The 15,836-nt window shown below is 33.1% G+C and overlaps 2 protein-coding genes across 8 annotated transcripts; one reads left to right on the forward strand and one right to left on the reverse strand.

Annotated features, from left to right (window-relative positions):
* Positions 1 to 7,118, forward strand: SPA3 (SPA1-related 3). Of its 6 annotated transcripts, none has more exons than XM_088808031.1 (9): positions 4 to 120; positions 422 to 1,449; positions 1,670 to 1,827; positions 2,704 to 3,685; positions 3,764 to 3,910; positions 4,042 to 4,353; positions 5,680 to 5,739; positions 6,129 to 6,216; positions 6,611 to 6,818. In XM_088808031.1, exons 2-9 carry the CDS (start codon positions 490 to 492, stop codon positions 6,625 to 6,627), a joined length of 2,724 nt encoding a protein of 907 aa, XP_088664157.1. In that variant the 5' UTR covers positions 4 to 120; positions 422 to 489; the 3' UTR covers positions 6,628 to 6,818. The 6 variants fall into 6 exon arrangements, with proteins under 6 accessions (XP_088664159.1, XP_088664157.1, XP_088664158.1 ...); XM_088808032.1 differs by having other exon boundaries at positions 5 to 120; positions 6,153 to 6,216; XM_018124707.2 differs by lacking the exon at positions 6,129 to 6,216 and having other exon boundaries at positions 11 to 120; positions 6,611 to 7,118.
* Positions 7,119 to 7,638: 520 nt separating this feature from the next.
* LOC18593991 (beta-glucuronosyltransferase GlcAT14A) lies at positions 7,639 to 11,223 on the reverse strand. Of its 2 annotated transcripts, XM_007021428.3 has the most exons (6): positions 10,902 to 11,223; positions 9,436 to 10,198; positions 9,237 to 9,312; positions 9,038 to 9,153; positions 8,307 to 8,420; positions 7,639 to 8,177 (listed from the first exon to the last, which is right to left on the reverse strand). In XM_007021428.3, the coding sequence occupies exons 2-6, from the start codon at positions 10,010 to 10,012 to the stop codon at positions 7,921 to 7,923; spliced, it is 1,140 nt and encodes a 379-aa protein (XP_007021490.1). In that variant the 5' UTR covers positions 10,013 to 10,198; positions 10,902 to 11,223; the 3' UTR covers positions 7,639 to 7,920. The 2 variants fall into 2 exon arrangements, with proteins under 2 accessions (XP_007021490.1, XP_017980201.1); XM_018124712.2 differs by having other exon boundaries at positions 7,639 to 8,420; positions 10,902 to 11,220.
* Positions 11,224 to 15,836: the final 4,613 nt, after the last annotated feature.

A 15,836-nucleotide genomic window follows, 5' to 3' on the forward strand; every position in this document is an offset into this window, starting at 1 on the left:
TGGGAATTTTGTGAGGTTGAGAATCTTAGGTGTCAACTAAAAAGTATTTTTTTGCTGTGTGGTTCAGTTTTCAGGTTGGTCTAGCAGGAACAGAAGAACATCCGTTCATGGTGTTAACTGGTGCCTCTCTCCCACTCTCTCTCTCTCTCTCTCTCTCTCCCTTTTTTCTCTTAGAAACATACACTAAATATATAGATATTGGTAGCCTTTTGTTTGTTGTTTTCTTTGTGCTGTTTGGTGTGATGTGAAGGTGATTGTCTGTTGAGTAATGGGTATGTTCTGTTTTGGCTGTTGGTTGAGGTTTCGTTAACTTTCTTTCTTCTCTGATTGGCGGTGTTAGTGGTGGTGGGGTTTGTGATAGCTTCTGCACTGAGAATTTTGGTGTGTAAAGGTTACTGATTTTGGTTTCTTGTGTTTACAGGGGATTGAGTTTCAGTTTTCTTGATGGGAAGTTGGGGCTCTTTCATATTTTGACAATGAAATGAGTTCATGATTCAAAATGATAATGGTAGGAGTCAGAGAGTGGATAAGAAGCCAGAGAATTTTTTCATTTCTTGGATGTTTAAGTGGCGGTCTTCATGCAATTCTCGGTGGATAACTATGGAAGGTTCATCTGAGTCTGCTTGGCAGAAGTCTGCTAGTTCTAGGGCACTGAATACTTCTGGAGTCTCAGACAGGGATCCAAGGCTGTTTGGTGCTGAGCAAATCGACGTTTCAGGTGATGTTTCGCATGATTTTGGGTTTAGAAAGGAGGATGGTAGGGATGTGCTGGCTCATAATGATCACCTTAGAAGCCAGGTTGGTGTTTCTGGGGTTTGTGAGGATGAGGCAGCAGTAAACCCTTTTGTCCGTACCATTGAATGGGGTGATGTTAGCTTAAGGCAGTGGTTGGATAAACCAGAACGGTCCATTGATGTCTTCGAATGTTTGCACATATTTAGGCAAATTGTTGAGATTGTAAATGTAGCACATTCACAAGGGATTGTTGTCCATAATGTTCGGCCTTCCTGCTTTGTCATGTCCTCCTTTAATCATGTTTCCTTCATTGAATCTGCATCTTGTTCGGATTCTGGATCTGATTCTGTTGAGGATGCGTTAAATAGCCAAAATATGGAGGTTGAGGATTTATCCTCTACTTTTCCCCTTGACATGCATCAGCAACGTGGGCTGATGAATGAAGATGTGCAAACTCGAACAAATGCTGTATCAGAAGCCAGTTGCATGCAGTCAGGCTCAGTATGTGCAAGGAATGCACGTTTAGAGGAAAGTGAAGAAAATAAAATCTTGGACAGAAGAAATTTTGAGCAAGTAGAAGAGAGAAAGCAACCATTTCCTATGAAACAAATATTGCTTATGGAGACCAGTTGGTACAGTAGTCCTGAAGAGGTTGCTGACTCTACCAGTACCTGTGCTTCCGACATCTATAGGTTGGGAGTTCTTCTTTTTGAGGTTTGTAAATAAAATACTTGATATCATCCATCATTTTGAACTTTTGAAATAGATTTGTGTAGTTAGTTTATCGTCTTTGCTATTAGTTATGGCTAGATTAAACTATCAGATGCCTTATTTTCGTTTTATTTTCTATTATTTTGCTAGTAATTATTATTGCATTGAATCTTAAAACTCTTTTTGTTGTATTTTTGTACTTAGTCTTTCTTTATGTCTGCAGTTATTCTGCCCCTTTAGCTCCAGAGAAGAAAAGACTAGAACTATGTCTAGTTTAAGACATCGAGTTCTTCCTCCACAGTTGCTATTGAAGTCGCCGAAGGAAGCTTCATTTTGTTTATGGTTATTGCATCCTGAGCCAAGTAGTCGTCCAAAAATGGGGTAATTCTCCTTGCCTTTTACATATACACCATTATTTATATAATCTCTATATCGGGTGCCCATCACACCTTTTCTCTTTAAATTTGTTTTTCTTTTCTTTAATGTTATCAAACATTTGTATTAATATGATGGGATAATAATGTTTTTGTTAATGTGCTGGACAGATGCTCTCATACAAATCTTATGAACAGTCTGGCTTTATGGAGTTACGTTTTAATCTTGTCACTGAAATATAAGGCATGATGTGTATGTGACAGTAGTCTATTGAAATATTGATGGTGATCTGTATTAGTACATGGAATGTATAATATAAAGGTGTTACAGCAAATCTGGGTGGCCTCAAATTCTTTCAGTCTGTTTTGGTCATCGCATGGTTTCTGATAGAGTTATTTTCCTGTGGCTAATAGTTTATGCCTTCAACAATGTATTTATTAGTGAAGTTGATTCAAGATATATGTCTTAAAGACCATGATGCCTTGGCGATTTAGTCAGCCACATAGGTAATTTTGCATGTCATTTTCTTGATGAATTTCATTTTAATACTGGAATGAAGAATGCGGTCAAATCCCTTGCATTGGACACACAATGTTAGGAACTTCCATCTAATAGGTCTAGGTGTATATGTAAGTAGCATCGTGCTGGATTTCATTGCATGTTTTATTAGTGTCTATGATGGACAATGGCATGTTCCTTTTTTGTTTCCCCTTATTGATGTAATAATAACAATGTCACCATTTCCGTTTTGAATGTACTTTTAAGTTTTATTTGCTTAAATCACTTGTACATGAAGCAATAATTGTGTTAGGTCTGAAGCTCCAACATTTGATCATAGCAAATTTGATATGCTAAGCGTTTTTTTTTTCATTTGTGTAACAGTGAGTTGTTACAGAGTGAGTTTCTTAATGAACCAAGAGATAATCTGGAAGAACGTGAAGCGGCCATAGAACTCAGGGAGAGAATAGAGGAGCAAGAGTTATTGCTAGAATTCCTTTTGCTGATACAACAAAGGAAACAGGAAGTTGCTGATAGGTTGCAGGATACTGTTTCTTTTCTGTGTTCTGACATTGCGGAAGTTACAAAGCAGCAAACAATTTTAAAGAAAAAGGGAAGCTCATATACAGAGGTGGGCAAAGATGACAATTCAACATCAAATCTCCCCTCAATAAATATCATTGATACTGATGATTCTTCCAGCCTGGGGTCTAGAAAACGAATTAGACGAATTAGACCAGGACTTCAGATTCAAAATATAGAAGAATGTGGTGATAATCTAGACACTCGTCAAAAGTCTGATACACTTACTGAAAATCAAGAAAGTATTCTCCTGAAAAGTTCTCGGTTGATGAAAAACTTTAAGAAACTTGAGTCGGCATATTTTTTGACAAGATGCAGGCCAGTGAAGCAATCAGGGAAGCCTTTGAGTAGGCAAACACCATTGATTAGTGATGGCAGAGGATCTATTGTTCTGACGGAAAGAAGTTCTGTCAATAATTTAACATCAAAAGAGAGGTATAGCGAGAGCTTGGAAAGTGGATGGATAAATCCCTTCCTTGAGGGCTTGTGCAAGTATCTATCTCACAGCAAGTTAAAGGTCAAGGCAGACTTGAAGCAAGGGGATTTATTAAATTCTTCCAACCTCGTATGCTCACTCGGTTTTGATCGTGATGCAGAATTTTTTGCTACAGCTGGTGTAAATAAGAAGATTAAAGTATTTGAATGTAATGCAATAATAAATGAAAATCGTGACATCCACTATCCTGTGGTAGAAATGGCTAGTCGGTCAAAGCTAAGCAGTATATGTTGGAATAGTTATATTAAAAGCCAGATTGCATCAAGTAACTTTGAAGGAGTGGTACAGGTAGGTAAAGTGTTCACTTAGCATTTACCATTCAGTTGTCCGTTGCTGGATCTAAAACAGTATCTAAACAATTTTCAGGTGTGGGATGTTACAAGAAGTCAAGTACTCACTGAAATGAGAGAACACGAGAAACGTGTATGGTCCATCGACTTTTCATCAGCAGATCCAACAATTTTGGCTAGTGGGAGTGACGATTGCTCTGTAAAGCTATGGAGTATCAATCAGGCAATTCTATTTTTGCTCTTGGTGGATGTCAGCTTTGAAACTAAACGTACAGCAGTCATCTAATTTCTTGATGTGTTTATTAAAATCTAGATGTATGATAAGTTTTTCTCTTACCTGGGTTGCAACTGCAGGGAGTAAGTATTTGTACCATCAAAACAAAGGCCAATGTTTGCTGTGTCCAATTTCCCTTGCACTCTGGTCGATCTCTTGCATTTGGTTCAGCAGATCATAAAATTTATTATTATGATCTCCGAAACTCTAGGATTCCTCTATGCACCCTAGTCGGACACGATAAAACTGTGAGTTATGTCAAGTTTGTGGATTCAAGTACTCTTGTGTCTGCTTCCACGGATAATACTCTGAAGCTTTGGGATTTGTCAATGTGCACATCTCGGGTTATTGATACTCCCCTTCAATCCTTTACCGGCCACATGAATGTAAAGGTACATTAACTCATGCATCATATTGAGCTTTTATGCTTGCATTATGATCTCAAGTTTGGTTTGGACTTGATTACTATGCTTAGTAAATTTGTCCTTGTTATGGTTAATCTGCTTTTGTTCAATAAAGTCATAAAGTTCAGGAAGAAAGGAAGTGAAATGGATAAGGTCATAAAGTAAGTTGTACATTATGAAGTGGTATTGATGTAGCCGAAAGGTTTAGGGCAATTAGAACTCAACAATTAGGTCTAGAATAGGGTTGATTGTGTTGGAACAATAGAAAGATAATTGGGTTTTTCAAAGAAACCTCTTGAATAAATATTCAAAATAACAAAAGATGATAATAATAATCTTCTATCTAAGATCACCTATTTATAATAGCTAAGGTAAATCCTAATCAAATAGTAATCCTAATCCTAAATAAAGACTCAAAGTACTAAAATTCTAATAAAGATAGGAAAAAGAATCTCAAACTAAACAAAATAAAGAAAATAAAATCCTAAGCTAATGAAAATACTAAATAAAATAAAATTCTTGATGTGCCTGCATCAGGTATTATTCCACATTGCTTAATATAGGATTTGCTATAGCTTTATCTGTAGGTTGTGCTTCTCCAACTATGGTGAATTGGTTATAGGTTGGATTTGTAACATGATATTACGGCCATGACTATTTGTTTCCCCATTTGTTGTTGTTTGTCATTCATTGCTTGTTTCCCATGCCCATTTATTTTTGTCATTGTAGTATTGGACATACACACGGGGGAAACTGCTAAGTATTAGTATCTCACATGGTGAAATATGGGTTTGTTATAACCTTATATTCAGATTGGCGGATTGTTTTAGTTATGTTCTATTTATATTCTTTTTGTAACTTTCCTGGTAATTATAGTTCATAAAGTTAGATCATATATTAAGATTATTTGTCTATTTCCGAACACTTTTTGCTCAGTTTGTTTTCTGTCTTATAGTTTTAAGACCAAAATATGAACCAAACTAACATCAATACTCATTGTATACATTTAAATTACAATAATCATTTTACCTCAAAGTTTCCATTCTTTTGGGCTAAAAGCTTTGCTAGTTGGCAATGTTAACAAAATAGGCTGCCTTTAAGTCATATACCTTTCTTGCAAGCACTTCCATTTGGTAGCCATATATTTGCTGCAATGAACATGTGAAATTGTGACAAATTTATTTGGTTTGCCTGAGTTTCTTTCCATCCTCATGTACAATGACTAGTTTTCACTCTTCAACATATTGCTCATGGAAAATTATTCCTCTGGTTGATGGTACTTCATATTGTGGATGAATGTTCTACATGTTGCAGAACTTTGTGGGCTTGTCTGTATCTGATGGTTACATTGCTACTGGCTCAGAAACTAATGAGGTAATCCATATATTCCCTCATTATACAATTAGACAAACATTCATTAACAGCTGTAGTATTGTTGGCCTTCTTGCTGCTTCTAAACTCTGGTGCCATGATGATATCATTTTTCTTTATTTGTTGCTTGAAAAATTAGCTTTAGAAAAGCTATCATCCTGCCAATTGCAACCATTCACTGAAGTGCATAAAATGTTTAGGCTGTCCTTAGTCAAACTTTCAAAAATGAGCCTCCTGCAATCAATCTGTTTGAAGATCATGCCATGATCTTGCTCTATTACATGAAAGAAAATCAATTTAAAATCATTACCAGAATTATTAGGTATCACAATTAATTTGAGAGATTATAAAAGTCCATTGATGGTGTTGCAGAAGAGTAATGTTTCCTTTAGTGTTGCAATATTTTTCTTACCCAGAAGCATATTTGGACAAGCAAAAAGGCTGATCATATTTATTCCGTATTCATCAAGATCATGACAGGTTAGGTGTTTATGAGTTCTGTTTTGTGCAATTCTTGCAACTATAATATTACAGGTGTAAGTTAATATGCTTGTCATTCACATTTTATTGAGAAAAGTGAATAGATTTAGTTAAAATGTACTGCAGTAAGTACTAATCGCTGAGATTTGCCTTAAGTCATCACAACTTTTCTGAATCTTATGTGAAGACTCTACAATGCCAAGTCCTGATTTATGTAAGATCTGTGGTTTACAAATAATAAGCACTTAATAAGCTGCAGCTTCCCACTTATTTCAAAATGACAGTATGTAATATGTTTTGCATTTTCCTGATGAAGCATTCCATCATGCCTCTTGAACATGATATTGTGCCATTTTTTTGTATTTAGCACTCACTCGAAACTCTATTGTTATAGGTATTCATATATCATAAGGCTTTCCCAATGCCAGCATTGACATTCAAGTTCAACAACATGGATCCACTTTCTGGGCATGAAATGGATGATGCAGCGCAGTTTATCTCTTCCGTTTGTTGGCGTGGCCAGTCCTCTACCCTAGTTGCTGCAAATTCTACTGGGAATATCAAAATTTTGGAGATGGTTTAGTTTGGCCTCTTCTTCTAAATCATCCACAATTCAAGCAGGGACATGACCAAACCAGTCCTCCATGCAGGTGCAGAACAACAAATAAGGGCAGGTACCTTCCATTGGAGAAGATTAAGGGTATAGCTTTTGAGCAAAACAATTTTTGGCTGTAGATGATAGCGGATGCAGTTAGCATGAAGAGTGAGAATGATTTGATCAAATATATGTAGATAAAAATTCAAAGGAGAGAAAAGGGATAAAAAATCAGCCCTCTTGTATATTTTATAATGTTATAGTTCATAGCCATTTTTTTATTAAGTATAATTAATTTTCTGATGCATCACAGTTTACCATTTCCTGATGGATGTTATTTATAAATGTTTCCACAACTGTTAGCAAAATGGCTGAACATAATTGTCAAGGCACTTTATTTCTTTTTTATCTTATTTCTTTTCATGGTATTGGATTCATGCAGAGAGAGAACCAGTACTGGTACCTGATAATGTTGGCTGCCGAAACAATAAGACTATAAATCTGATTTCAGTGGTTAAAGAGTTGTGGGAACCTAATGAGATGCACCTAAGTGAATGCTTTAGATGACTAGTCATATCCCATTAGCTTCAACTGGCAGGAATGATTTCTATCCCTAACCATTTCAATACACTCACATATATACCTACATGCGCAAGCGCATACATTCCTTTTAGACACTTCAGTTTCAAGGCAGGATTGTTCAGAAGGATACTTCAACCTTGTTAGACAAAAACTAGAACAGCTATTCTAGTAGAATATTGAGTCTTGGGATCTGACCAATAATTGGAAGAAACTTCAACATCAAGAGTTTCCAAGATATATCAAAATTATTGCTATGGAAGAAAAATATTGAATAACAATTCTGAGAGAGGGATGTATGTAGGTTTTTGTAAAATTAGAACCTAACAAAAGTAGGGTGTTGAGATTGATTTTTGATCCTGAACATGGCTATAATTCTGAGTTCCTATGGTTGCAGCACAACTAAGATTCGCATTCAATTATAACCGAGATTAGGCCTGATGAGCAATGCCATTATTGAAATTCTTCTATTAGATACAATTTTCTCAGCTGTGGTCTGCCTCATCGATTAAACTTCCCCATCATGAAACCTATTTACACTGATCTTGACCAAGATTAGCCTTTATAGCTAATGCAGCTATGAGTTGGCGAAGCCTTTGAGCTCCTGGACCTGGTTTGATCTTGTTGAAGTCCCCAACTTCCGAACATTTTGGTTTGCCAGAGCACCAAGCACCTGGGGTGAAGCTCCTGCTTGCCCGACCAAGCAAATCCTTATCAATCGTATCCAAGACAGGATCATCTTGTTTGAACTTCCGTGCAAAAGCAGCATTACTCCTAATCATCTTGTCTGTGTCATTAAGGGTAAGGGTGTGTGGGTGCTGTTTAGGGGGTGTGTCCCATGAAATATAATGCAAATCATGATTGACAACAGTGTTAGTGAACTCTGGAACATTGCATATGACAGTTTGAAAGTAACCTTCAGGGGAGGAGACAAAGTTTGTGTAGTACATGAGTAGAGTTCTTGGTAGATTATCCCAACCCCAAACACAGAACTCTACAAATGAATGTGACAACACAGTCCATGCTGAACCTGCAACCAAAGAGGATGTTGTGACTTGTGAGACAGTATACCACCAATTTTCTAAAACAAAACAAATTTCCATTTGCGATAAAGTGTCAATGTGCATGTACACAACTAATTTTCTATTTCTAACATTTGAGGAGAGCTGCAATATGTGCTACCTATCTGTAGGAATGTAATATGCAGTTTCAATTTGAAGTGCAGAACAAAACCGAGGCACTGCTTTAAGACCAAGAATCCAACTAACTGCATCACTAAACAAATGCATATATGTTTTCATACGTTTTAGCAGAGCTTGCCTAATGAGTCTAGTATATAAGTAATTTAACTCAAACACACCCCATAGCTTCAGATAATTCACTTTTCGATAGAAATTTGTTTTGTCTATGAGATCAGAAACAATAGTCTCATCAGCCTATAAGAAGATACAGCCAAAGATGCAGCTACCTATCGAGACCACCAACATGGAACGGATTCCTAGAAACAATTCTTATGAAATTTCAATACTATCTATAAAAGCTTCAGTACGCTTCATATTCTGAATTGTAAAGAATCAAAGACAACTAAAAGTTGTAATTACTGAACAGAGAAATTAAAGAAAATAAGGAGTATGACAGAATACTAACCAGTAAATAATTTAAATGCTGTAGGTAATGTTCTTCTTGGAGTGGCCAAAAATACATCAGACTTGGTTGACATGTAGAGCCCAGGATCTATAATCAAAGGCATTGCTCGTTTATCCCTGCACAGACACAGGCAAAATATTTTGGCATTTGACATACATAAAGATTTTTACATAGATAGGGAAATAGGGAGAAAACTTACGCTTTCCAACCAAGCTGGCTTGTATGCTCAATAAAATTAAGGTTCCGATTTAAAGCCGAAAATGCATAAAGAAGATCTGCAAATGACAAACTAATCGATAAACGATTGGTGCAGAATCAATTAAATAAATAAATAAATACCCAAAACAAGATCCACCACCCCAGGAACAAAAATCATAAGGCATATGATAGAGACAAACCATCTTGAGTCACAAGAGGATAATCTGACGCACTGAGATTGATAAACCAATCCCAATCTTTACTTCTCTTGAGAAGAATGGCACAAGCATGGAGAGTATTAGCAACCATGGTGGGTCCTCTATAAGTAACCATATTAGCTTTGGTGATCATATAAACATTCCCAACTTTGGAGAAAATTGTATGGTTTTTTATTCGAGAAGCAAGCGCCAATCTTTCATCTGCAGGTGCCTCAAGGTCCAAATGGACCACATATTGGTTCCTTGGATGATACAGTGCATGAAGAGTTCTCCAAAGCTTTTCCAGATCACCTTTTGATCCAGAAACCAAATAAGCAAAACGCGGTATTGTTGGACCAGGAGGAGGCGGCAGTGCACCTTGATTAATCTTCGATTCAGCATAGCCTGGCTTTCTTTGATTCATTGAAATATGAGCCGGGAAAATGGAGAAGAGTGAATTGATTCTGTAAACTGAAGAAACAAGCCCCATATTGAAGGAAGTGACAAGAAGGAACATGCATATGAGAGAACTTATCACAAGCGGAAATACCCATTTCCTCTCCATGTTCAACGACACCATTGCGAGACCTTATCATAGGATCCAATAAATAATCTTCACAGCCCAATTGTGCTCATCACCAACACAGAACATAAAAAAGAAACAACTTTCTATCTTGATTCAGTTACAAATGGTACCCACACGTACCATCGGTCTTCAGATCAAGACCTTTCCTCTTATGTGTATTCCAAAATATACTTTGTATAGCTGTTAAATGAACAACCAAAATTAATATTAGTTTATAATATCAGGAATTATTTTATGGTATCATAGCCTGTTATGTTAGTTCCCAGAACACAAAGGAATTGAAACTTGTTCCGGTGGCCGAATCAAAAATAGACAAACAATAAAATAATTACAAGCAACCAAAGAGAGAGAAAAGAGTATAAAGTATAAAACATACAAAAAGCAAAAGATATGATGCACAAGGGAAAATGGACAAGAACACTAGAAAAGGAATCAGACAAAAATAAACAATTAGTTAAAGCATCATTAAAAAAATCTGAACAATTAGTTAAATATACATTGTCACTAAGCTACTATAGGGTATCTGATTTCTGAAGAAAAGTCATTAAGAAGGAAATGATTGTTTCCACCTTTTACAATGCATAAAAAAAACAAATCTAAATTAAAATCTTCATCATCATCGAATCTGTAAATTTCCCACACATAGAAACAGATTCATAACTACCATTCAATATAAGCAAAACCCAGAAACAGCAAAATCAGGAAAGATCAAATCTTTGGACAAAAGAAACAAATGCCAAATCTGAAAAATCTCATCTTTGAATCATAAAGCTATTAATAGAAAGAAAACCAAAAAGTTCAATGAATATAACCCAAAAAAACAATCATGAAGAAAACATTCAAAGAAAAAACACATGAAAGGAAGCTAATTTAAGAAACAAACCTGATTTTCGATGCAGATAGACAACAAAAAGATTGCTCCTTGCAAGGAAAAAAAAAAACCCAAGGTTTTTCTTTTGAACTGGTGTGAGAAAGAACAGAGCTTTAAGTTTATTGTTAATAAAGAAAGGACGAAAGAATGTCTCTTTCTCTTTCTCTCCTTTTTTTTTTTTTTTTTTTTGTTTCTCTCTCTTGTTCTTTCTTTTAACTCTCTTTGTATCTAAGACTTAGGAGTTTCTGTTAAACGTAGGAGAGCTCCTTGGATTTGACCAAAGACTGCAAAAATTGAACACATTTACAAGATGCAAAGTCTTTCCCTCATATGGTAGCTTTACATTATATAAGAACATTGTTCCATGTTCACATTAGACTCTGTATGTTAATTATTTATCATGTTCATAAATAGATACAAAGGTAATATCTTTTGTATAGAATATTTGTCAATGGTGCATGCTTTTTTTTTTTTGTATATAAAAATTAAAAAATTGATAAGTAAAAACCCAATTTTTTTTTGAAGTAGGATAATATAATCCATATTTTCAACTGTTAGATTTGTGTAGATTTTGAGCATATTCAAATTGATACAGATGAGATAAGTCCCTAACAATTTAAAAAGACAATAAATTGACATTATTAATTTTCTTAATTAAAATTTTAAAAAATATATATTTAAAATTTAACGTTAAAATTATATGAATCTATCAGATTCATGTTTAATTCATGATATATTTACGTACACACAGATGATATGTTATAATAAGATATTACATTTAATGGGTAGATTTCGTTTTTATGTAAATTAATTTAATAAATTATTTCTGTTCCTTAACTGATCAGAGTTCGGTTTTGATCCAATGGATAATATTGATGATATATTGATCCAATGGATGTGACAAAACTTGTTTGGGGAGGCAGTGTCGTATGGGGAAAAATCGGATTCTAACCAGAAATGCTAGGGGTGTGACTGAGACACCGAGGTGAAATGAACTTCAAAAATTTTCTGTTTGTCTTGTGAGAAAATGCTTTAGGCAATGGAGTTTTGGCCCCCATTTCTCACTCTATTCTTGACTTTGCCCAACCCCAAAATTTCTGATGTGCTTCTAGTCAATTGGTCATGCCCCAAACTAGACGATCACCATGCCATGAATGTGTGATTAATACACAATTAATTTCTTTGTTGGCGTTGAGAAATGTAAACTAATAGGCATTGATGGTTCCAAATTAACTTTGCATTAAATTTATTGAAAAACCCAAAAGAATAGTAGACTGCACTTGTCAAGGCTTAATGCTGTGAGGATACTTAAATATTAATTAACCTTTGATGGCATTTTTAAAGCTTACTTTTTATTAGGTTTGGCAGCAAAAAGAATTTGGTTGAAGCCTCAATGTCTCATAGAGGCTTTTCAAAGAGACTAAGATTAGGTTGGGGTCCATTCCTTATTTTTATTAAACTAAAAGAAAATTTTAAACTCGAGATATATGAACTTATCATAGAATTAAATGTTTAAATCTCAATTTTTTTTGTTTTATATCGTATTTTAAAAGTTTTATTTCCGGGATAAATTCTCGATTTACCATATTAAAATATCAATCTTGAGGTTGTGTTTAGTAGGAAGTATATAAAAGGTTGAAGGGTGAATAATTATTGCTATCTAGTGGTTAAAACCACATACCTTAAAGAGGAAGTTTTTATATTTTTATTTTTGAGTGTATAAATTAGATTTTAGTAGATTATTATAAGGATTAAACAACAAGGAAATATCATTCTCATCATACCAAACACACTTTATAATGGAAATATATGTTTCATCCATTGTTCCATCATTTTCATCACCAAACATATTGTAAGACAAATATATAGCTTTTAATTTTTAAATTAGAGTGTAATTTTAAGTAATTTTTAATAAAACAATACATGATATAGTTAACACGTTTATTAAACATATTAGATTAAATTTTATACAACACAACATGATTAATATAATTAAAATTTATACGATTAATGATCTATTTACACAATTGATACGATTAAAATGATTAAATTGAGTTATTTATAAGTAAAATATGATTATATTATTTAAATTTACAACAAATATTATAAATATCATAATTTTTTCCAAATATAATAAAATTCAATATCAATAAATCTTAATCATAATAAAATTATTAATATTTATATAGATCAATAAATAGATTTCTACTATGTATTAAACGTGTTTACGTTAAACATGAACACCATTAAATAAATGGGTAATAAATGAGTCATAGGTTATACAGTTATGAGATAACATGGTTAATTAATTGTGACTTAAATGAGTTAAATGAGTTTAACATGGTTAATATACGAAATATGATTAGCCTAAATTCAAACTTGTTTAAACTCGCGTTGTATTGCCGTGTCGTACACAAAATTATTAGATCTAACTATGACATGTCAATATGTCATGTAAGTAACACATGACATAAAAACGATTAGGGATATTTTGACTACCAACAATTAATCATTTATTAATCATAAAAATTAATTTAATTCAAAATAAAAATATAAAAACTTGGTTGAATGTAGAAAAATATGAATTTTTTTATAACTCAAAAACCTTTTTAGATATTGTATCATATACATAATACACTACTTTTTCTTTTACCATAAAAAAACGTTGGGTGTTATTTTAAGTTTTAAGTTGATATCACAACCAATTTTATTTAATGACTTTTTAAAGTTTTGTAAACAACCCCAATTTAATCTAATTTTTAACTTATTTTTCCTTTTTTCTCTCCTTCCCTTATACCTTAAACAACTATATTGTCACTTTCCTTTTTTATATATATTAAAAATCTTTCTAAGGGTTCAAATTCAGTTAGATAAATTTCCTTTTTCATTAAGCTGTTGGTGTATTTCAAAATGCAAAGTTATATCTTTTTATATAAAAAGTTGTAAATAAAAAGTTATAGTTTTTCATATGAAAAAAGTTTTGATTATTGAAAAGTCATATATAAGTTGGAAGGTGAAGTCATATAATATAACATAATGTGACTATTGAATTGTAATATGTGATTTTTCACATGAAAAGTTATAATTCATGGTAAACTGATATTCGAGTAAAAATCTCTAAATTAAAAAATTATAAAATAATTGAAATATATTACTTCTCAAAAGTTTTGATATGATTTCATATTATAATTCAAATATTATATCTTATGTAATGAATGTTTATATCGTAGAGTTAATTTTGCTGGTTGCTTTGAATTTCAACTAAACCTCATTTGTATTTATACGCATAAATTGATATAATTGCAATTAAATCAAGCAATTAAAGAAAGAAGAAAATAATAAATAGTTCATGAATCTAAAACTTGAAATAGCCGCCACATAAACTATTAAGCTCCAAAAAAAGAAAACAAAATAAAAAATCATATCAAGAACGATATTTGTACTTTGATACTGTGTGAGTGAGATACACGACAACTACTCCCCACGACTCTCCAAGTTTCGATCAACGGACATTCTAAGCGGAAAGAATTTATTGGCTGATGACGCGAGCTGTTACCCAAAAATGACGGCCAAACATCATCCTTCTGATGTTGTAGATGGGACCCCGCCCCCCACTTTCCCCAAAAAGAATTTAATGAGCTTCACGATCGTTCATCAACCGCCTATCCACCGAGATTTAATGCGGATGGATCGATCATCTGTTTGACTTTGGAAATTTCACATTTTTTAGATCGGGGCTTATCTTCGTACAAAGACTAACTCATTTTTGTCACTCTTCCCCTTTTTTGTTTCTTTCATTTATTGGCCACACATTGCACTTTGTTTTTATATTATATAGTTTTGAGGGTTTGGTTTCTTTCCATTCTCTGATGTTGCAATTGAAGCTGAATTACAATGTCAAATATGAAAAAAACATTACGATAAATTTATTTTTAATTATAAAAATAAATAAAAATACGGTCCCGTGATTTACAATGTCAAATTAAACCTACGCACCAAGAAGATGGCAGTTGATTGTGTGCTTCATGGTCCCCAGAATTATTTAAGTAAGAAGTTTTGGGATTGTAATGTAAATTGACTTATTTATTCACTTTGATATGATTTTTTTATTGAAAATTTGTTACGATGAAATTTATTTGTTATCTTTGGAGATATTTTTGGCATTGGTTACACTATATATGTTAATTTGAGTTTTAATTTATATTTACTTTATTAAAAACATAATAAACTAAAAATAAAGGCAAGAGCATAGTTAAAAGAATTAAACCCATCTCATCACTAATGCAATTAAGATCTTTGAAATGCTCTTTCTTTGTGGCCAATTGTTTCAGGCCTATGTCCTACCCAAAAGCAAAAGGCCTGCGGGCAATGGCTTCAGCCCTATCAGCCTTCTTTATTCCCCTTGTGGGCCTCATAAAGTCCAAATAAGAGCATATTTTGTCAGAAAATTTATAAACTAGTAAAAAAAACGATGGATCAAGATTTTATATAAATGATAGTTAAAAGGGTAATTATATAAGGTTATAAATTAAATTAATAATTTAATTTGATATAAAAATTTAGGGTTTTTAAAAAAATTAAATTATAACTTAAAATTAAGATCATCTTTGATCCATCCTTGCTTAAAAAAAAATTTCTAATTTAAAATTTTTATCAAAACCTCTATCACTTGAATTCATTCGATGTATTAAAGTTGAGAGAAATAAGAGTTTCAAAATTTGAATTTAAATTTATTTATTTTAAAAAATAGTGATTTAAATCTTACATTATTTTGTATATTTTTTGTAAAAAAAAAATATTGATTCTTTTATTTAGCTATAGGAAGAAGATGCTTGTATAAGTTGCCATTAGTTACAATTTTTAATCTTTAACAGTTGCCGTACCTAGAAGAAGTTTAATTAAAGGAAAAATGGGATCAGAACATTTGACTAAATTTTTGTAAGAAGT

The sequence above is a fragment of the Theobroma cacao genome, chromosome 7, assembly GCF_053813885.1.
Source record: "Theobroma cacao isolate CCN51 chromosome 7, ASM5381388v1, whole genome shotgun sequence".
In the NCBI taxonomy this organism is placed as follows: domain Eukaryota; kingdom Viridiplantae; phylum Streptophyta; class Magnoliopsida; order Malvales; family Malvaceae; genus Theobroma; species Theobroma cacao.